The 21,987-nt window shown below is 43.8% G+C and overlaps 2 protein-coding genes across 4 annotated transcripts in view; one reads left to right on the plus strand and one right to left on the minus strand.

The window, feature by feature from the left end:
- Nucleotides 1-21,987, plus strand: part of MAF (MAF bZIP transcription factor) — a 358,923-nt gene that overhangs the window by 122,761 nt on the left and 214,175 nt on the right. The gene's annotated exons all lie outside the window — the stretch shown is intronic.
- Nucleotides 5,679-13,793, minus strand: LOC307178412 (histone H4-like). The gene is given in 2 exon segments (XM_079906577.1): nt 5,679-11,826; nt 11,829-13,793. Coding segments are annotated over 2 exon segments (312 nt in total). The 5' UTR covers nt 11,868-13,793; the 3' UTR covers nt 5,679-11,553.

A 21,987-nucleotide genomic window follows, 5' to 3' on the forward strand; every position in this document is an offset into this window, starting at 1 on the left:
AGTGTGTATGTGCACTCTTTCAGCTTTTGGGGATATAACTGACAAATAGAAATTGTGTATATTTAAAGTGTACCACTTGATTCTTTGATGATTTGATATAACTTACGCATTGTGAAACGTTCTCCACAATTAAGCTAGTTAACGCATGCATCACCTCACAGAGTTACCTTTCTTGTGTGTGTGGTAAGAACACGTAATCTATCCTCTTAGCAAAATTTTAGTATACAGTTCAGTATTGGCGCTATAATCATTCTGCTGTCCAGTAGGTCTCCAGAACTTATTCATCCTGTGTAACTGAAACTTTGTACCCTTTAACCAACATCTCCCCATTTCCCCCGCCACCCAACCCCTGACAACCACCGTTCTACTCGTGGATTTTGTGAGTTCAAGTATTTTAGATTCCACCCATAAGCGAGATCGTGCAGTATTCGTCTTCATTTATTTCACTTAGATAATGTCTTCAGGTTCAGCCATGTTCTTGCAATGTCAGGATTTCCTTCTTTTTTAAGGCTGAATAATATTCCATTGTATGTATACACCACGTTTTCTTTATCCGTTCATCCGTCGATGGACGCTTAGATCGTTTCCATGTCCTGGGTACTGTGAATAATGCTGCAGTGAATAAAGGAGTGCAGATCCCTCTTCAAGATACCGATTTCATTTTCTTGGGGTATATTCCCAGGAGTGGAATTGCTGGATCATACGGCAGTTCTATTTTTCATTCTTTGAGGAACCTCCATACTGTCTTCCATGATGGATATCCTGATTTATATTTTCACCACCAGTGTACAAGGGCTCTTTTTTCTCCATATCTTCACCAATACTTGTTATCTTTTGTCGTTTTGATAATAGCCATCCTAACAGGGTGAGGTGGTATCTCATTGTGGTTTTGATTTGCATTTCCCTGATGATTAGTGATGTTGAACATTCTTTCATGTGTTTTTTGGCAATCTGTATATCTTCTTTGGAGAAATGTTTATTCAGGTCTCTTGACCATTTTTAATTTTAATTTAATTTTTTTTGCTATGGAGTTGAGTTTCTTATATACTTTAGGTACCAACCACTTATCAAATACATGGTTTTCAAATATTTTCTCCCATTCCATAAGTTGCCTTTTCTCTCTGTATATTGTCTCCTTTGCTGTGCAGAAGCTTTTTACTTTGTTGCAATCCCACCTGCCTATTTTTGCTTTTATCGCCTGTGCTTTTGGTATCATATCTAAAAAATCATTGCCCAGATCAGTGTCAAGAAGGGACACTGCCAGTGTCCCTATGTTTTCTTCTAGTAGTTTTATGGTTTCAGGTCTTACGTTTAAGTCTTTACTCCATTTTAAGTCAGTTGTTGCGTACGGTGGAAGGTAAGGGTCCAATTTCATTCCTCTGCGTGTGGCTATCCAGTTTTCCTCGCGCCATCTGTTAAAGAGATTGTCCTTTCCCCATTGTGTGTTCTTGTTCTTAGCACCCTCTTCAAAGATCAGTCGACTGTTTTTGCGTGCGCGTGCATTCTTTTTTTCAATTTTTTGGCTGCAATGGGTCCTCGTTGCGGCGTGCGGTACGTTCGTTGAGGCATGCGGGATCTTTCATTGCGGCGCACGGGCTTCTCTCTAGCTTTGGTGCACAGGCTTCAGGGCATGTGGGCTCTGTAGTTTGCAGCACGTGGCCTCTCTCATTGAGGCACGTGAGCTCAGTAGTTGCGGCACGGGAGGCGCGCGAGCTCAGTAGTTGTGGCGCTTGGGCTTAGTTGCCCCGTGGCATGTGGGCTCTTAGTTCCCTGACCAGGGGTCGAACCCTCATCCCCTGCATTGTAAAGCGGATTCTTTACCACTGAACCCCGGGGAAGTCCCTGCATGCACTCTTAACAAGATGTGAGCCTGGAGAGGAAATCAGAGGCCACGCCAAGAGGGCATTGTTAGCTGGGATAAGAAGTTTAGACTTTAAACTCGGAGAAATGGGGGGGATTTCTAAGCTCATAATACAGTCGTTCCTATCGAGGGCCCTGCAGTCCGATGGCTGCTGGTACGCCCGTCTTATTTACTACTTTGTGACCTTGAGTAAGTTACTCACCCTGTTAAATTCAGTCTCAGTCTCCTCACCTGAAAATGGAATAATGAAATTGCCTCCCTCATAGAATCGTTAGGAAGAAATGAAACATATGCCGAGTATTTTTGTACTGTGCCTGATGCAGAGTGAGGGATCAATCAGCGTTGGCCTTTCTTGCTATTGTCATGATTATCTTCCCAAGACTGAGATGAACCAGAGAATTTGTTTGGGGAGGAGTTGCTGATAGATTTGGATTGGCAGGGTGCAGATAGGGGAAGTGGAGGGAGCCAGGTGTTAGCTCTCTCTCTTTTTTTTAATTGAAGTATAGTCGATTTACAATGTTGTATTAATTTCTGCTGTACAGCAAAGTGATTCAGTTACATTTTTTTAGATTCTTTTCCATTATGGTTTATCACAGGATATTGAATATAGTTCCCTGGGCTATACAGTAGAACCTTTCTGTTTATCCATTCTATATATAGTGGTTTGCATCTGCTAACCCCAAACTCCCACTCCACCCCTCCCCCACCCTCCCTCCACCTTGGCAACCACAAGTGTGTTCTCTATGATTCTGTTTCTGTTTCATAGATAGGTTCATTTGTGTCATATTTTAGATTCCACATATAGGTGATATCATATGATACATGTCTTTCTCTGTCTGACTTACTTCACTTAGTATGATAATCTAGGTCCATCCATGTTGCTGCAAATAGCATTATTTCATTCTTTTTTATGGCTGAGTAGTATTCCATTGTATATCAGTACCACATCTTCTTTATCCATTCATCTGTCGATGGACAGGTGCTGTCTGTTGCACAGAAATTAAAGCCTCTATTTTGAGTGCAGCTCGGGGGGCAGGGGGGAGCCTGAGGTCCCCTGTAAGAGGTGACAGGTGCCTTCTCATATACCAGAGCTACAAATTGGACTCTGCTCTTTAAGTCGTTCAACCTCTTATTAGACAGCTAGAAAAATAACCCAAAAAAGCATAGTCAGGCTGGTTTTGCTAAAAAGAAATCAGGTCACCCAGTCCATGGGGTGAAAGAAGGTATAACACTGGACAAAGTGGGGAGGGACTTGCTTACCTAGGGATCGTCTCCATTTTCCTGGACTCTTTCCAGACTGACCACATGGACGCACGTGTTCCCTCTCCTTTCCCCAGATAGTAACCACATGGACACAACTGCCCTCTCCTCTTTCCCCAAATAGTGCCTATGGCAGAGACTGCCATGCACTCAACAAATCCTAGTCCTGTTCCTCCTGGGCACGTAGTAGACTACATTTCCCAGCACCCTTTGCAGTTAAATGTACCATGTGACCATGTTCAGGACAGTGGAAGAAAGGGGGGGGGGTGGTAAAGACCCTTTCTGACCCAGCACATGAAGACCTCCTGTGATTTCCTTCATGACCCTTTTGTCCCATCTGCTGGCTGAATTGAGGTGGTCCAAGGACCTGGAGGAGTGTGGAGCCACAAGATGGAAGGAGCCTGGGTCCCCGAGCCGCCCTTAGAGGAGCGCTGCCCCAGAGACACAGGGAGACCAGAAACACCCACCTTGAACTGTCCTCTGAGCAAGAAATAAACTTTGTTGTGTTAAGCCACAAAATTTGGGGGCTGCTTGTCATACCAGCTAACACATCCTAACTAAATATACCACCCTTTAGAAAGTATCATGTGAGTACTCAATGACATATATTCTTTAGCCAGCTACATTCTAAGAACGGGTGAGTGACATCTGAAATAGATAAATGATATACATCAACTCTAATCTTTATAAAGCCTGCTAATATCATTAGTATTATGCCTACTTTGCAGACAAAGAATCAGAGACTCCTAAAGTTCACACACATATGTCAGAGCCAATGTTTGTGGCACCAAATTCCACATTCTTTCCTCTGTGCCTCTAAGTGTGCTAAGTAGTAAGAATCTAGGGAAACAAAGGAAATTTGTAGAGCTGAAGAAAAGAGAAAGAACGTAAAAGGAAGAAAAAAATATTTTTATGTATTTTAACATCAGTCATCTAAGTATTGGCAATAGAGAAATGGAAAATGTGAGGAGAGGGACATTCGCAATAAAAATGAAAACTTTGGAAGACTTTGGGATAAAGTTAGCAATAAATATAAAGGAAAATTTAGTACAGTTTTTAAAAGTTTAAAAATTAGCCTTGGAGAAACATTTCAAGACCCTGAATGGGGAGATTCGAAAGACATCAACACTATCCCAGGTTCAACTGCACATTCAGGGGAACTTCAATCAAGATCCTAAATGATTTTTTTAAATGACAAGTTGAAGCCATACATCACAGGGAAGAAGCAATATGCAGAAGAGCTAACAGGTTTAAAAAAAAACAAACCTAATTGATAGGGAGAGGGAAAGGAGTATTGGCCTACTGTATTGGATATGAGAATACTTTCCTTAACATATGGTGATGTTGCACGAATGGACAAATGGTGTTAGTGAAACCAAGAATAGAGTTCTGGATTGGACAAGTTACATGCAAGAGTTTACTGTATCATGAAGGTAGCATTTGAAATTAAGGGAAAAAGACATTATTTAATACATAACATTAGGACAAATAGTTATCCATTTTTTCTTAGCTGCCCACATAGCTTTTGTAGAAAAAAATACTTAAGATAGTTTCAGTCTTGGCGGAAGATCTTTCAAAGCTTAATGCCTAATGCTGGAAAAAGAGAAGTAGATTGATAAGGTGAGTTACCCGGCACTGCAAAGCTTGCATTGTAAAAGACATACAAAGTTTAAAATATTAATGCTAAACTGAGAAAATGTTAGCGACACTTTGGATAAAGTGTTAATATCCATCATATAAGAAGATCTATTATTAAGCAATAATAAAAAGATAAAAATCCACATCCAAATGGACAAAAAGCATATAATGAGCCTTTTTGGAGGCTAACGTGGCAATAAAATAAAATAAAATAAAATGCACATACCCTTTTCCCTAGCATATATGCTTTCTTGATTTTAAGGATATAATCCATCTGGTGCTCTAAGATACTTGTAAAAGGACGTTCTTTGCAGTATTGGTTAGTAGAGTAGAAATAAGCGAGAATTTATTAAAATGAAGAGTAGTGGAAAAGTGACTTATCCTTCCAGTTCTTAAAATATATTTTGAAGCTTAAGATAGGAAAACAGCATGTTATGGATGGAGGAGGAGACAAGTGAACACAAGACAATCCAGAAATAATACCTGATACTTGATGAACCTATCCCTGGGAATGTAGGCGCCATGAGAACAGTGCAGATAATGTTCTGTTGACTGAGGTGACTCTGAGAAGTAGGACAATGCCTGGCACATAGTAGGGAGAAAGAAGCGCTGGAAGAATACCTGCTAAAATGGTACGGAGAGATCTTGCATTTTTTGTTTTTTTTCTTCTAATCATGTACATATGCCATCGTGGTTCAGAGAATAAACTCTTATGTCAGACAAAAGGGTATCTGAGCCCCGGCTCTGCCTCTAACTGGCTGAGCACAGTCTCCTATCCTGAACACTTGAAAAAAGAATGGTACCTACCTTACTGGGTAATGGGGAGAACTAAGATTAGACATATAAGGCACTTATAAACGCATAATTAAGCTTATGCACATAAAGCACTTATAAAACTCAGTAAATGTTAACTGGTGTTTAAAACATTCCACAGCTCATTTTCTTCCCTGTAACGCTGGGAAAGAAAAACGAATGAACATATATGTTTGTGTAAAAAACAAACAAGAGAAATCTTTTCCTGCATTTTCCTTTGCCTTGTTTAGCATCTCCGCAAATCCTCCAGACAGTGAGACTTCCCCGGGGAGAAACACTTCTCAGTGAGCCTAACCCAAGACAGTCCCCAAGTGAGAAGAGGACTAAACTCTCCCCTTTGACCTTTGGCTGATGCCAAGGGTCACACATGATCCTACATGGTATTTTTTAACTAAGACACAAAGAATAACATAATGACAAATAATCTAAGAACATAAACATACCTATCATTTTTATCATTAATACTATTTTTTTAATTAAAAAGGCAATTCATGCTTATTGTCGAATTTTTGGAAAACTCAGAAAGGCTCCAAGCAGAGTGGAATTTCACCTCTTCCACCTCCTGCAGCTGGCCGCGATGGGTATCTTGGTTAACATCGTCAAGTCAAATGGGCACCTATCGTGTAAGCTTGTTTTTCACATCGTTATAAGTTGTAAATATTTTCCTATGTCAATAAATAGCTACAACATATAAGAACACACTCGGTCATGAAATAAAGGAACTCGCTCTGAGGGCAAAGTGGTTTCTGTCGTTGGCAAAGCAGTCTTCTGTCGGTGACAGTGTGTGACGGGAGAGCTCCCTTGCCTTGGTCTCCCCAAAGACGGCCAGAGAGACAGGTGCATTCTCATGACTAGGAGGGAAAGGAAAAGAGGTGTTCATGTTTCCCGTTCCATCTAATCTTATAGCTAATTGAGAGGTTTTTAGGGAGAGAAGAGAGATGTGAATTCTGAGCTCTTTTTCTGCTATTTACCCCAGATTGTGATCACACATTAAGGGCACACACACACACACACACGATTATAGATACCGCAACCTTCATGATATTCTTGGGATAATGGGATAACAAGCAATTTTTGTTTTCTTCTTTTGGATCATTCATATTTTAAAATTTTTTCCCTAATGAGCAGAGGACAAATAAGAATGTGGATTTCTTTATTTTATTTATTTTACTGAAGTATAGTTGATTTACAACGTTGCGTTTAATTACTGCTGTATAGCAAAGTGATTCAGTTATATATATATATATATATATATACACACATTCCTTTTTTTTTAATTTATTTTATTTTTTTCCTTCTTTTTTTAATATTCTGTTCCATTATGCTTTCTCACAGGATATTGGATATAGTTTTCTGTGCTCTATAGTAGGACCTTGTTGTTTATCTGATTGTGGATTTCTTTAAAATGATAAGAATATATCACAGTCAGCATTTCAGCATAACCAAATAATACGGCTTTCCTGGTACAACGGAGCCACCCTCTTTACATATGGTGGGAGGTAGCTGTGGATAATGCTTGTCCTGATTTCCAGTTGTGGTGGCATTTCAGGCCCTGATGAAAGGTACCGTGAGCTTCTTGGGGGTGCCTTGATCACTCAGGGGTGCCTGTCCTGTCACTACATATTAAGCTTAATCCTCATCTGAGGAGGACAGAATGTCTAGTATCACCTAACCGATTCCATAATATGTCTGCCCTCCCAAAGTCCCATCGTCCAAGGCTTCCACCTTCTGGGGGAAGTACATACAAATGTATATGTACACATATATAATTTATTGGGCAGCTTGCTCATCAAGTATATTGGTTTTTCATAGCTCCACTATTGTCAGCATATTTCAGATTGGATTTGCTGCTGACATGGTTGAATGAAAAAATACTGACATGTTTCAATATTGCACTTGACATTTTTAGTATTATTATTAGTGGCTTCATTCCATGTAGTGTCATTGTCCAAATGGGATCGTGCTCCCAAAAAAATCCAACTGCTGTTTGATTCTGAAGAAGGGCCTGGCTTTTGGGTGCTGTCTGTCCTTTATACCGCCCATGGAGCTTCGAGGGAAGAGGTGTCAAACCATGGTGCAAATTGCTCGTGACACTTGTTGCCCAGAAAATTCCTGCAGAGCTCATTTGGAACTTATTTCTGGGAGAGATCTTTTCTTGAAGAGAAGGACCCTTTGCAACCTCATCCTAATTAACAAAGTGTCATCATGATTCTAAGCAGAATAATCCTGCTCTCTCCTTTCCAACAACCTTGACCACCACATCCGTCAGTCCTTGAACAGTCCTTGCAAACTTACATTTGACCCCAATTTCCTATAAGCCCTCACACATTCACCAAGGCAAATACAAAAGCTCCAAGTTTATATATACATATTCCACAAACAAGGCTGTGCAGGAAGACATAAACAAAATGTATTTATTCTTCTGTGCTACAAAGCACCAACGTTCGTTTGCATATAAATAGAGTCATTCCATATTCAAAGTTTAATTTTTAGCAAAATGTCCCAGAAAGAAGACTCCAGGAATAGGCCACCTCATGGAGAAGTAGAATTTGAGTTATTTCTTCATGAAGAGCTGTTTCTGAGGCGCTGGCTGCCAGGGTGTGACGAACTGGGTAGGCACATGTTCAGGTCACGTTGGAGAAGGTGACCAGCAAAGGGGACCTCTGTCATCTGTCACTCAGCTTGCAGTTGTAAAGAACAGCTTTCTCCAACTGAGTTGACCTGGTAGCGAATCACCTTCTCCCGAGCCTTGAGCCCAGTTTAACATGGAGAGTTCTGGAATCATCAGTGTTTATTTATCAATCCACCGGAGTCCTCCAGTGAGCCTCTCTTGAATGTACGGGGATTCTTCTGGAATGTGTAGACCGCTCAGGCCCTAATTCCTTGGACCTGTTGAGAAGGAGACATGTTTATCTCGTGCCGGGTTGCTGTCAAAACAGAATGGGTGTATTTCTATCGGTGAAACACTGCTCTGACCATTTGTCCCTGGAGATAAATGGCGTTTTCCATAGAGGCTTTAAATAGGGGCCATAATGGGAGTGAATGGAACGGAGTTGAATAATTAGATCGTTCTCCATAAATCCTGCCGTGAAGTCATTCACGCAGGACAATTTCCAGGGCTGTATGTTAGCACACAGCTGTATGTGGTGTGGACACAGCTGTGTCCCGTGAGGGATGATAGGTAAGTAAATCACAGATGATTGAGACGTGGAGAGAACTTAACTCCGTGTTTTCCCTGTAGAATTTGTCTCCTTTGCCGAAGGAACACCCATATTAATTTGTTTTTATCGCTGCAAATACGGTACTTACATATTTGTACGGTAGTAGCAGGAGCCGTCTTCGCTTACGTGATTTGAATTCCATTTTTAAATGTAAATACGTCAGATGCATCTTGTTGATGACAGGTGGGAATAAGAAACACCCCATTAAGACAGGAAAAACAGGTGTTTCTGGTCCATTTGAACGACGTCTCCTTGAGGTGTGTTAGCTGGAGTACAAGAGGGGTTAAAGGTATCTCATGCCTCCCATTTGGGCGTTTGTCGACCTTCTAAAATAATGTAGAAGTTTCTGTATGTGTATACTGCTCTACTGGATGTGGAGTTCCCTCAGGGCAAGGCCATGTTTTAGTTCCTGTTCTCTCCAGAGCACCTAACAGTTCACGGCAGATAATAAGGCAAAGAGCAGGGCTTTTAAAGCAAGTGTCTCTTTTCTTAACCCCAGAGAGAAGCTCCCTTGAGCCTTTTATGCATAGTAGGCTTTTGTACGGTCAAGCCTCGCAGAGGGCTGCTGTCTCGTTCTCTGTACCTCCCCTGCTTCACCTCCACTCTACTCACGTGACTGACCTTTCTACACACTTGCCCCACCCCAGCCAGTGATTGTTCTAATCCTTAGATGAGAACATCTCCACCTATTAGCTTATCAAAAGGGCAGGGCGGGGCCTCGTGGCCCTCTGCTAGTTTCCCTGGTAACTGATGAGCCCACCTGATGTCAATTCCCCTTATAACCGGTAACCTCGCCTGCTCCCCGGTAGCAAAGCCGGCCGCCATGTCTTCCCCGCCCTGTGCAGCACACGCTCCAGGACCTTGCTTCCGACAGGTAAGCTCCCCCGATGTCTTTGTCGCTGATTCTGGGCTCTTTCTTCCGTCTCGAAGCTGGGCAAGCACAGGCCTTGCGGGCTGGCGGGGTGCAGCCCGACGACGGTGGGCAGAGCCAGCCTGGAGACCGAGGAAACTCCTGTGAGCGCTGAGATGTCGCGAATTCAGGAAGTGGGTGAGGGGGAATGGAGTGTTGCTTGGCCGTCGACTAGCATGGGAGGCCCCCAAGTTGGGGGTGTAATCCTGCAGGTTGCAGGGGTATTTCTGGGGCGGCCGTCTACTAACATGGGGGCCCAAAACTTCCAGGGGCGGTCCTGAAAGTTGCGGGGGAAATCCTGGGGTGGCCGTCCACTAGTATGGGGGCCCCCTGGGGTGGCTTCCTTGATAAAGGGGGGCCGCCAAGAGGGTACGGAGAACTCATAGACACCCCTAAGGCTGTTGCGGAGATATTGGCCGTCATTACAACGGGAAAATAGAAGTTAGACTGTCGGGCGGCGGCCGCAGCTGTGGGCTGGCTGGTACTTGTTATAATAAGAAGGTCTCTGGGCTGGGCAACAGTGGCTTCAGTGTGGAATGAGTCAAACTGCTGGGTCTACAGCGAGATGCTATTGTCGGCGTCTTCTGGGCTTCTGTGAAAACTCCACCCAGCTAATGTGACTAGGTGGGCACAACCGACAGTGGCGGGGAAGGACTCTGCCCGTCCTCCTGTCTCCATATCAGGAGGACCCCCGTGGGTAAACGTTACTGTACAGCTGACTGCCCATACGTCTCCCTGGGCTAGGCTGTGTGGACTGGAATAGGCTCGTTTCTGGACACACAAGTCCAACTATTAGGATTAACTGTGTTTTCTTTGGAAAGACCTGATGGGCCCACCCCTAACGGTACATAGCGTGGGGTAGCAGACCTGTACTGTGACTGCTGACCCCTGGCTAGGCCACCAGAATGTTTCTCGTAGAGCCCGGGCCTTCCCCTCCCCATGGGAGTGGCCTTGCCTTCCTTGTAACTGGACAGGATGCTGTGGCCGTAGATGCCCTCTCCACTGACCCGGTAAGTGCACGGTTCCAGGATTTGCCCACGTCCTGGTGAATGACTGTTCTTAGCATACCAGGTGTCTTACTCTTGTTGCTTTTTGAGCTTCTGGCGTCTGTATTGTATTTGTGGTGTCTGGTTGCAGTGCCCCTCTACATGCCTGACCCCAGGGATATTGAGGAAGAGATGCGGACCAAGAATGTAAGGGTTGTGCAGGGTATGTAGGGCTGCAGTGTATGGTCAAGCCACCCAAGATGGCTGTTGTCTTGCTGTCTGTATACCCCTTGTCTCTGTCGCGGACTCTGGGCTCTTTCTGTGATCTCGAGGCTGGGCACGCATAGGCCTTGTAGGTCTGGGGGGTGCAGCCCAGCAGCTTTGCTCTGAAATTAGCTTGCCGCACACCACGGTTCTGCTTAGAGGGTGCCCCTGCCTGGCACGGTCATCTAAACAAAGTTGGTGAGCTGCCTTTTAAGAAAAATAGTGGATACCGGAAACTGACAAAGAATGGTGGAAATTCTACCAGCTGGGTGCTATGGGGAAAGAGTGGGTCCGTGTTTCCTGAGCTGTTTTTCATGGATGAGACGGACCCGAAGGCTGGCCAGCCATGCTGAATGGACCACACTCAAAGGATCAACTCATGGATAGGCAGACGTTCGAAAAAACAAGTGTGTAGGGATCTGGCCAATCCTAAATTTATCCCTGCGACTTTTGAATTCAAGAGTATTTTCCTTTAGGAGAAGGGTGCTGAATCATTCTTTTATCAGTATGAAGGAATAGCTCTTTTTTTTTTTTTCGTGGCCCTGAGAAGGGCCTTTTGTGAGTAAACAAGAGCTTCACAGCCGAAGACCGCAATGAAACTTAGCCGCCGAAACCGTACAGAGTGCGTCCCTGGCGTTTGAGCGCGTAAACCACGTCCATGGTGGTGACAGTCTTGCACTTGGCGTGCTCGGTGTAGGTGACAGCGTCGCGGATCACATTCTCCAAGAACACTTTCAGCACCCCGCGGGTCTCCTCGTAGATAAGACCAGAAATAGGCTTCACACCACCACACCGGGCGACGCGGTGGATGGCAGGTTTGGTGATGCCCTGGATGTTCTCACGGAGAACTTTATGATGACGCTTGGCGCCCCCCCCTTCCCCAGACCCTTTCCACCCTTGCCTCGGCCAGACATGACTGAGAGCTACTCCTAACCTCTTACAGCAGGAATAGCTCTTTGACATCACTGAAACTTAATGAATACATTGGGGGTTCTTCCTTTTCCTTTTCAAATTTCATGTGTTCTCAGTGTTCCCAAATTGGGTTGGTTTGGGTGTCATTTGTGACAAGTAATCAAGACCAATGTTGGCAACCCCAAGAGGCGGGCACAACTGGTCTTCAATGTCTGGTAGCATTCTTTCACTACATGCTTCCCCTGACTCTGCAGGGGCCTCCTGCTTGCCTGTTCTTTCACTTTGATGTCCCACTGTCTCTACATCGTCTCAGTTGAGACACCATCCTGTCTTAGGGAGCAGTAGCAATGATGGCTTACAGGCATGAGTTCTGGATTCAGATAGACACAAGCCTCTCTTTGGCTGATGACTTACTGTCTTATCTTGAGCAATTATATAATCTTTCAGAACCTCAGTGTCTTCGTCTGTAAAATGGGCACAAATATTAGAAATTAAATCTCCGTGTTCTTAGGAAAGTTAAACTTTTCTCAGTCTAGTAGTTGGCATCTTGTACAGTCTCAATACCTTTAGGCTCTCCTAACTTAAGAATTATTATGACTTAATGTTGCGATTATTACTATTGATGGTAATCAGAGAAATTAACCTTTCATAGGGAGCTGTTTCACATTGCCAGTATGGATTCCTTGTGTTTAATCCATATATGTATTTGCTTAAGAAGTGCACCCTTTAAGAAGGGAATGACTGTTGTATTCTCAGGACCTGCCAAAGCCAGTCTCCAATAAGTATGGGTTAAAATAATGAACGAGAAGATAGTGGTCACCTTCCTATTGGTACTGCTGAATTTACCCTCAGGATAGGTGTCTAATTCATTTGTGCGTGACTTGGCGAGAAAACTTCCCTGCAAGAAGAAGGCTGGGGTAAGGGATACAGCAAATTATTTGCCTCTCTCCCGGTCTCCTAATAAACCAGCCTCTCCCGGTTTCTTTTCTAGCTATTCTGTTTTCTCTTACATAGAATACTTAGGTGATGTGCCAATAAGTAGTGTATGAATACTTAATGAAGGTGGAATGAATTATAAATGGCATGGAATTTATCTACATTGCTTCCTTGCTGATGGCAGAATGGTGCTTTAATCTTCTCTCAAGACATAGGAGTCAGTAGGTGAGAAAGTATCCTAGTTGATAAACTTAAAAATTGTTACCGGCTGCCATCTTAAGTTACATGGAACCCAATACCATGTGGCAGAGAGGAAAAGGTTTGACCAGGAAACGTGGTGAATATGATGCTGGCAGGAGAGAGATTGAGGTGGTCCCTAAGGGCACAGTTACTGCTAGAGTAGAGAACTCGGAATAAAGACAGACAAGGGCTTGGGTGAGAGTTGTAGTTACCATTTACTCATTGAGATTGAGTGCCAGTGAGACAGAGGTCTGAAAGGAGTCTCTCGTACTTTGATTTCAAGGAGAAGCTATTGAACGACCCTCTCCAGAGAAGGGATTTCTATGTCTTTCCTCCATCCCGAAGCCATCTGTCAACAGTGAGCTCCATAAATACAGTGAACGCTCATTAAGAAAAATAATAAATAATCCCCCACATCTCAAAGACTTGATGCACGTTTTTTTTCTTGCTCATATAACAGATACCTCTTTTGGGTGGCTCTCCTCCAAGTATTGATTTAGGGTCCCAGGTTCTTTCCATCTTGTGGCTCTGCCATCTTTATTACGTGGTACTAAGGAGGTTCTCTCTGTGTCAGCCAATCAGAGGAGGCACTAGCAGGGAGGATTTCATGGACCAGGTCTGGAAGTGGAGAATTTCAGCTCTGCTCACATCCATGTGTCCAGAGCTCAGTTGTACGACTGTGCTCCCTCCAAAGGAAGCTGAGAAATGAAGTCTAACTGCCCTGGTCAAAGAAGCGGCAGATACGATCATCAGCTAGCAGTGTCTGCCACATTTCTCAAATCTCCAAAAACATATATTTTTAGAAAATAATAGGGTAAATATTGTTGCAAAAATATCATGAAGTGTTTGCAAACTCTTTTTTTTAAAGAAATCCCTTTTATTTAACACATTAGAGTATAATTGCTTTACAGTGTTGTGTTAGTTTCTGCTGTATAACAAAGTGAATCAGCTGTACATATACATATATCCCCATATCTCCTCCCTGTTGCATCTCCCTCCCACCCTCCCTATCCCACCCCTCTAGGTGGTCACAAAGCACGGAGCTGATCTCCCTGTGCTATGCGGTTGCTTCCCACTAGCTATCTATTTTACGTTTGGTAGTGTATATATGTCCACGCCACTCTCTCACTTTGTCCCGGCTTACCCTTCCCCCTCCCCATGTCCTCAAGTCCATTCTCTACGTCTGCATCTTTATTCCTGTCCCGCCCCTAGGTTCTTCATGACCTTTTTTTTTCCCCTTAGATTCCATATATATGTGTTAGCATACAGTATTTGTTTTTCTCTTTCTGACTTAATTCACTCTGTATGACAGACTCTAGGTCCATCCACCTTACTACAAATAACTCAATTTCGTAAAGAAATCCCTTTTAGACTCTTGGGTTTGCATGCAAACAGTGGAAATTGTTTTAATTTGTGGGATGTTACACGGTGCTATAGTTCATCAGTTTTATTCCTATTCATATAGAATTCTCTTTGAACTGCATATATAATTAAGCCACAGGTAGAATGTGTGCACCATTATTGAACCTGTAGACAATACAGGATGGATAAGAAAGAAATGGAGAGTTCACTCATTGTTTAACCTGTGATAATAGCTTGTTTTATTTCCATCTACTCCTTTTCCTCCATGTAAAGTTTTCTACTGTCTCAAGGGTCAGTAAACTTCTTCTGAAAAAGGCCAGATAGAAAATATTTTAGGCTTTGCAGGCTCACTGCACAGAAGCAGCCGTGGAACACGTGTAAACAAGTAAATGTGGCCGTGTTCCAGTACAACTTTATTCACAAAAATAGGAGGGGGACTTGGTTTGGCCTGGGGGCCAGCGCGCCCAGCCCTGTAGCGTAATATGGATATAGAGTACGGATACAAAGCCCCGCGAGGCCTGCACACCTGCAGTGCTCGGTAAATCATAATCTGCTCCACTTGGCTTGAAATGAATACAGTTCTGTGACTTCAAGTCATTGAAAACGCAGTGGATTCAGCGGGTTCAGAGAGGGATAGCAAAAGTCTAGAAGCATAGACCTTAAGCAGTAAAAGATGTTTATAAGCATAGAAGGCTTGGGGAAAGGGGATATTTTTACTTATGTCTTTATTTCCTCCCCAGTCGTTTGGATTTTTTTTTCCAATGAGCATATTTTCCTATTGTAATAAAAAAAAAAAGGTTACTTTAAATGTATGTATTTCCAACTTTCTGCTGACTCAGAAAAGAATGGTGCATTTCCGTGCCGAACATGTGACTGATTTTCATTTTTCAATAAGCAGCTGCAGTTATGTTTCAGAATTGGAGCCTGAACCACAAAATACCACTGAAAAGAGTTTAGACAGAGCCCGAAAGGCTTCGAGGAAGGCAAGGTCTCCGCTTCCTCTTTTGACAGTTTAGCTGACCGAGACACTGATAAAGGGGAAGAAGAGTGGTCTTTGAGGATTTCCTCTGGTCCCTCTGCTGTCACCCTGCTCAGGTCCTGGAGTGATCTCATCAGCTTCGTGTGGACAGGCAGGGTCCCTGTGCCGGTACACAGTAGACGCTTATCAGTGCTTTACTACACGCATTACCTAACCCTCATTCCCCGTGAGTAGCCCAGTCGCTGGCACACGCTCGTTAAATGACTACATACTGGATTTAATTGGAAGGATGCAGCAAACTGAAGGTAGTGGATAGCATTGTTTTTACAGGCCAGGTTGCCTTATTCCTGTCTGAGTTCTGGGGATGCCGCATTCCCTACTAGAGTTACAATAAAGAGACACATTTCACGAGACTTTAGGACTCTTGCTGTGATAGGTAAGATTAGCTTGTGTCAGGTGACGTGATTAACCTAAATGAACCCGAGACAGCATCCCGTGAACATTATCACGAAGAAAAGGAGATATCAGTGTCTATTGTCTGCTCTGGTGATAAACAGGGTTTTTCATCAAGATTCCTTCTCATTTATTATGTGCTGCCTGCTGTTTTTCCAAAATAGAGAAATGTGAAACTTTAAATGCGTCTGCATTTTTTTCCCCCCGATTTCAGTTTTTATCAGCTCCTGGTTTCTCTCTTAATTTCTCCACGGAGTACAGTTCTGATTACTATCCATCTACCCAGATGTCAGTCAGATATCACACTTTCTTTGTTAAAAGAGGAATATAAAAGCCGGCCAAAACGATAGCCTTACAAAAACCACATTATAACACAGCAGCTCTGTTTGGACTTTAGGACAATTGTAGAAATCATTAGAGAATATCTTCTTTAGGGATTCAGCGTGTTTGTTCTCCACTAGATTATTATCAGAACAGGGTTAAAGAAAAGAAAAAAAACCCTCGTTATTATTTGAATCAGTTTACAGCCACTCATGAATTACAAGCTCACACCCGAAGGGGTATTTTCAGCTTAATGGAAACAATTCATCAAACACTTCGAATCCTTTACCAGAGTCTACGTTGATAGATGGACACTTCTTTAATGCAGGTGCATTTTACGGCAGCCCGTTTCACACAAGTTAGCATCTGTTAAAAAGTAAAGCCGTTAAAAGACACTTTTCTGTCTAATAAGGGAACACTGCAAATGGCCTAAAAATCACAGTTTTAGAAATTGCGCTAAAATGATGGTGATGGGAACGCAAGTGGGCCTGTTTGTTTTGAAACAACACTTTCCTGGTCTGCTCCGGGTTTAACCCGCTGAGGTGACACGTCGATTTTCAGGGAGCGCTGATATTAATGGAAAGTAACACTCTTGGCATTGACTGCGTAATAATAAGGGAATCGTGTGGAAACAGGAACATGTGTTTCCCCCAAGGTTTTCGGTGTTGTTGAAGAGAAGAGCAGTCGTTTAAGATACGGTTATGAATCCTGAGCTCTTCTGAAAAGAGATAGCAGCCCACCTTAAGAGAGAAAGTTAAAATCTTAAAACGTTGAAAACCCATAAGCATGCATGGCCACTGCTGAGACTTCTCTGGGGGAAGGAGAAGAAAAGGGGTTGAGATCTAATCTTGGACATCTAAAGATGTCTTGGGGTAAATTATAGCTCATTAGTGCCGGAATGGAGCTTAGAATTCATCTTGTCCAGCTACCTGTCTTTTACAGATGGAGAAACCGAGTCCCAGTAAAACAGTAACTTCTCAGAGGCCACTCAGTGGAAGGGGGTGGTCCAGGTCCGCCTCCGACTGCATCTGTCCTGGACTGGTTTCACCCTGGGCTGTAGCGTTCTGCCTTGCACGTGGTCATTGCTTAATAAACGTTTGTTGCACGCTCGTGCGAAGACGTGCTCTTTTTAACTCCTCTAGAATGAGTTGAAGGTAGGAAGTAGAACTCAGAAAGTTGGGTGGAATGACTTTGCAGGACCAGGCAGCATTTTTGAGCAGGTGGCACTCTAGCTGGGAAAATGACAAGGAGTCACGGTATCTCAGCCAGGGCGGGGGGCAGACTGCCCTCAGCGATGATGTCTTGGGGAGGGCGGCTGCTTGGCCAGGAGGCTCCCAGATGTGCTTGAGATTCACACTGGGAGTTCAGGCTGCCATTGGGGCTTCCCAGGCAGCAGCAGTTTGCAGCAGCTGAAGGTTGGGGAGGCAGGTGGGAATTCAAAACCTCCCTGTGCCCCTTGCCAGCTCCATGTCTTGCCTTGTCCTGCGACTCTCAGCACGTTACATGTTCTCCCAAAGCCTCGCTGTACCTCTCGCTCTAAATATGAAGTAACCCCGACCTCAGAGCCTCCCTTTGAGGGCTGTGTGATCATATAGGGGGCTCAACGAATGTCTGTGTCAGTGAACTCACTTCATTTTAGAGAGAGATGATTTGTTGAAAATTCTGGTCCTGAATGAACTATCCGTACTTTTTTTAAGGAACAGAAAAGCAGAACGTTTTATGATATTTTGTTTCGATCAACTTGTTTGACTCTTGAGAATTTTCCGATTGGATTATGCATAACGTTCGGCTGGATCTGAGAAGCCCCAGGTTATGGTTATGGGGCTTCTAGATGTTACGGAAGGTTCTAGATGTCCAAGCAGCCAACTCGGTCCCACTGCTCGTAGCACCGCCCGCCACACACACACACGGTCCTCTTTGCAGTTCACTGGCCACGACACTGTTGCAACCAGATGGTCGTTCAATGAGAGCGAAATCCTTGCCTTGGAAGCTTCTCTTCTCTCAGGCAGTTCCTCCTGCCTGCGTCGTGCAAGGCAGGTGCAAAGGGTGCTTCTCCTAGCCCTGCCTCTCACCGTGTTCCCCTCTAGAGCAGGTCACCAACTGTCATTTATTTCTTCTGTCTTTTTGAGGCTGGTTTTTCTCAAAATAAAAGCTAACTCACTCCTTAAAATCTAGTATAATCTTACCCACAGCCTCGCCAAAGACAAGCATGGTCGTCGCTGTGTGTTTCCATTACCTGTTTTTGTGTATGTGAGTAGCGAGCACCCTGCAGACATCATTTTGAATGCACCCACTTTAGAATATTGAGCTTTTCCCCCACGTTGCTGTAAACGCTTCCTAAGCCCATCTTCGTTTCTTGAAGGTAGCATTTAGAGCCACGGAAGAGCGCCTTCAACCCCTTGAATCTATAATAAGGCATTTACTGTGACAAAGCATTTCCAAACCTTTCTCTCTTCCACCATCACAACACTGTAAGTTTAGTATGGGGGGAATGTAATTTGTCACCCAAACAGGATCACTTCTGGAGGTGAAAGGGTGCTATTAATAAGCATGCCAGGGCAACAGGTGTGACCTGGGGCTGTCCTGGGCAAACTGAGACGTGGTCACCCCGGCTAGGCAAGACCGGAGCCATTTCAGGTTACTGATGAAGAAACACAGAGGGTAAGTGTTCAAAGACGCAGCTAGTGAGTGGCAATGCTGATCTCAGAACCCAGGACTTCGGGCTCCTAATCTAGTGTTTTATACACCGTACCCCGGTGCAACTCTGCCGGATCTGCACAGCTTTGTAAATATCCTTAGAGAGACACACCCTGGTGTTTATCAAACAGATAGCATAAAATAATATCTCTCTCGGTCTCCTCCTTTCTTTCTTTCCTTTCTCTCTTCCTTTTCTTCCTTTCTTTCTCTCTCCTTCCCTCCCTCCCTCCCTCCTTTTTTCTTTCTTTCTCTCTTTTTTCTATTTCTTTTGGACCACCAAGCCAGGTTCCTGGTATTTTGTGGAAAAGGCGTTGTCTAAAGAGAGGTGTACTATCGGGGATTAAATGCCCCTTTAATAAAAGTCAGTGCCTGATGTATTGTTTTTATTAAGGATGATCTGCTTGGGAGAACGGTCTTATGTACTTGCCTTAGTGTCGTATAAGGCTAAAAGCTGATCTGAAATAACATCCCCAATATACCACAATCAGAACATTTAAGGAGCAATTATAATAAAAGGGAATAAGGGAATTGGACTATTTCAAAACCACCTCTTGTATCCGACAGGGATGAGGGAGAGTCTGACGGACCCTGGTCCTTTGCCACCCATCAGTCCACAAAGACCGTTCTGTACACCTTTCCGTCTTCTTCCCTGACTCAGTGGAAGGATATTCTGCCGCAGGGTCTGCAGGTGCCCCTGGCAGTGGCATGTGGTGGTGAAGGGTCCAGGAGGGGTGCGTGTGCGTCTTGGGTTAGAGCTCGGGTTCTGGATTTAGCCTTCTAAGGGTTCTGAATCCCAGCTGAGCTACCAGCTCCGTGTTTCTGGACATGCTGTATTCCCTAAGCCTTTGGTCTCCTCGTCCGTAAAAAGAGTCGCTGTGAAAAGTGAGTGGAAAAATTCATGTAATTACCATTTCTTTTTTTCTGGGTGAGAACATTTAAGATTTGCCCTCTTAACAACTTTCACGTATATAATACAATATTGTTAACTGTTTTACGAGGTGATGGAGGTGTTAGCTAATACTGTATCTGCGTGTATCAAATTAACACGTTGCACACCCTAACCTAACACAATGTTACATGTCAGTTATATGTCAATAAAGCTGGAAAAAAGAAGGAAAAACAAATAGTGCTTCCCACAGGAACCGTACATTAAAAAAGCCAGATCCATATGTAGTTTGGACATGCTGTTTTTATCACCATTATGCATTTTTGCCGGAAACTGAACTACCCTCCCACATACAGACACCAGCCATGGTGTTTCTATCTGGGGCTGTTCTTTCAAAGATTCCCCCAAATGTCAATTCTCTTGGCCTGGGCGCTACAAGTGGCAGGTGTGATTCATCAATGAAATCAATCTGGGATTTCCAGTGGACTCTGAAACGAGTTGCTCTGATAAGCGAAGATTACATGAGCTGGGCAGTAATCTGCCAAAGTCCTTCAAAGCAGTGTTCCATGCCTTCTCAGCGGAGCCTGCGTCCAAGAGGCAGCGCTCTGACTTTGGTGTCTGAGGGATAGGGCTTCTGTCTCAGAATTTCCAGTGGTCCGCTAAGCATGCTGATATCCTCCCCCAGTTGGCCCAAATCTTCCCACAGAAATCTTCTGACCTTGGGTAAAGAGGACACGGGCTCCTCCTCTTTGTCAGGTGCTTTGCCCTGACACTGCCTTACGTAATTCTCAGTACAGCCCTTTAAGACGCATTCAGCGATCCCTCCTCTCCCCTTGTTTTCGTTATAAGGAAACTGAGGCTCAGTTGAAGAACTTGCCCGAGGTTATCCACTTGCTGAGTAGAAAGCCATCCTTTGAAACTGAGTCAGCCTGACAGTGAAAAGCCATGTTATTTTTCCTTCATATTTTCATTTTCATTATCAAAGTAATATATGTACGTCGTAAAAAAATGTTGAAAGCCGAGCAAAAGTATAAAGAAGGGAGTAAAAATTATCCAGACTTCTAGGCTTAATCAGTACTTTCATTTTGCTATAAATCTTCTCCTGTTTTTTTCCTCTGGGGCTCTGTGTGTGTGTGTGTGTGTGTGTGTGTGTGTGTGTGTGTGTGTGTGTACATGCAGTAATGATACTAAAGAGGGATTTTACTGCGTATCGCAGTAAAATTTGATTTTCTTCTCATTGAATATTCTCCTTTGAATTTTTCTATCATTAACCATTATTAAATAATCTTTAAAAAACAATGGCTTAACAAGCTGTATAACATTTCTTCACACACACTTGTGTATATATACACATATATCATAGTTAATTATTCCTTTCTATCTTCAGAAATTTCGCTTGCTTCTCGTATTTTTAAATCGTAAATAGCACGTAGATGAACATCTCTGTTTAAAAAAAAAACCTGATAGCAGCAGGTGGTTCTGTCTGTTGTTGAGTGTCTTCCATGTGTATGTACCCTGTTACCTGCATCATTTAATCCTCATAGTAACCGCATGAGATAGGTGTTAGTGCCACCATTTTACTGACGAAAAAGCAGAGGCTTAAAGAGGTGAAATACATCATCCAGACAGACGCAGAAAACTTGTGACAGAGGGAGAGTCAGAGGCGAGACTTGCTGAAGGTCAAGTCTGTATCCCCTGCTGCACAGCTTCCCATCAGAGCCGTGTTTGTTTCTCATATGAGCCTGGAACAGGCCTTGCTCTCCAGTTTTTGGTATCGGTGACTGAATTGACCTCCATGAAACATACCCTTCCTCCAGACACGTGCAAAGTGCCTCATTTCTCAGCCGTTTCGCTGCCCCCTGGGATGCCCAGGCTCAAACCACCCCATCTGGCTGCCCCCCAACTCAAAAATCCCCTGGACCATGGGACTGGGATATGGCCCGGCCAGCCAGCTGGGTTCACACAGTGGTAGGTGGCAGGGAAAGTGATTGACATGAAGCATGTGTGTTTGGCGGAATTGGGGTAAGGCGGGGATGACTCTTTTAAGGCTCCTCCCCAAAGAAATCTGCCATCTCTGAAGTTGCAGCGAGTGTCTCAGTTTAAGGATTTTCCCAGCAGGAAGCAAAGTGACTCCCTCCCTGTCAACTTAGACACCAAGCAGAGAGGCCGGAGAGCATCTCTCAGTTTTGCTTCTTAGCCCGACTGCCTTGGATCACAATCGTCTTTACTCGGAGAGTGAGCTCAGCAC

This window comes from Stenella coeruleoalba (assembly GCF_951394435.1).
Source record: "Stenella coeruleoalba genome assembly, chromosome: 20".
NCBI lineage: Eukaryota > Metazoa > Chordata > Mammalia > Artiodactyla > Delphinidae > Stenella > Stenella coeruleoalba.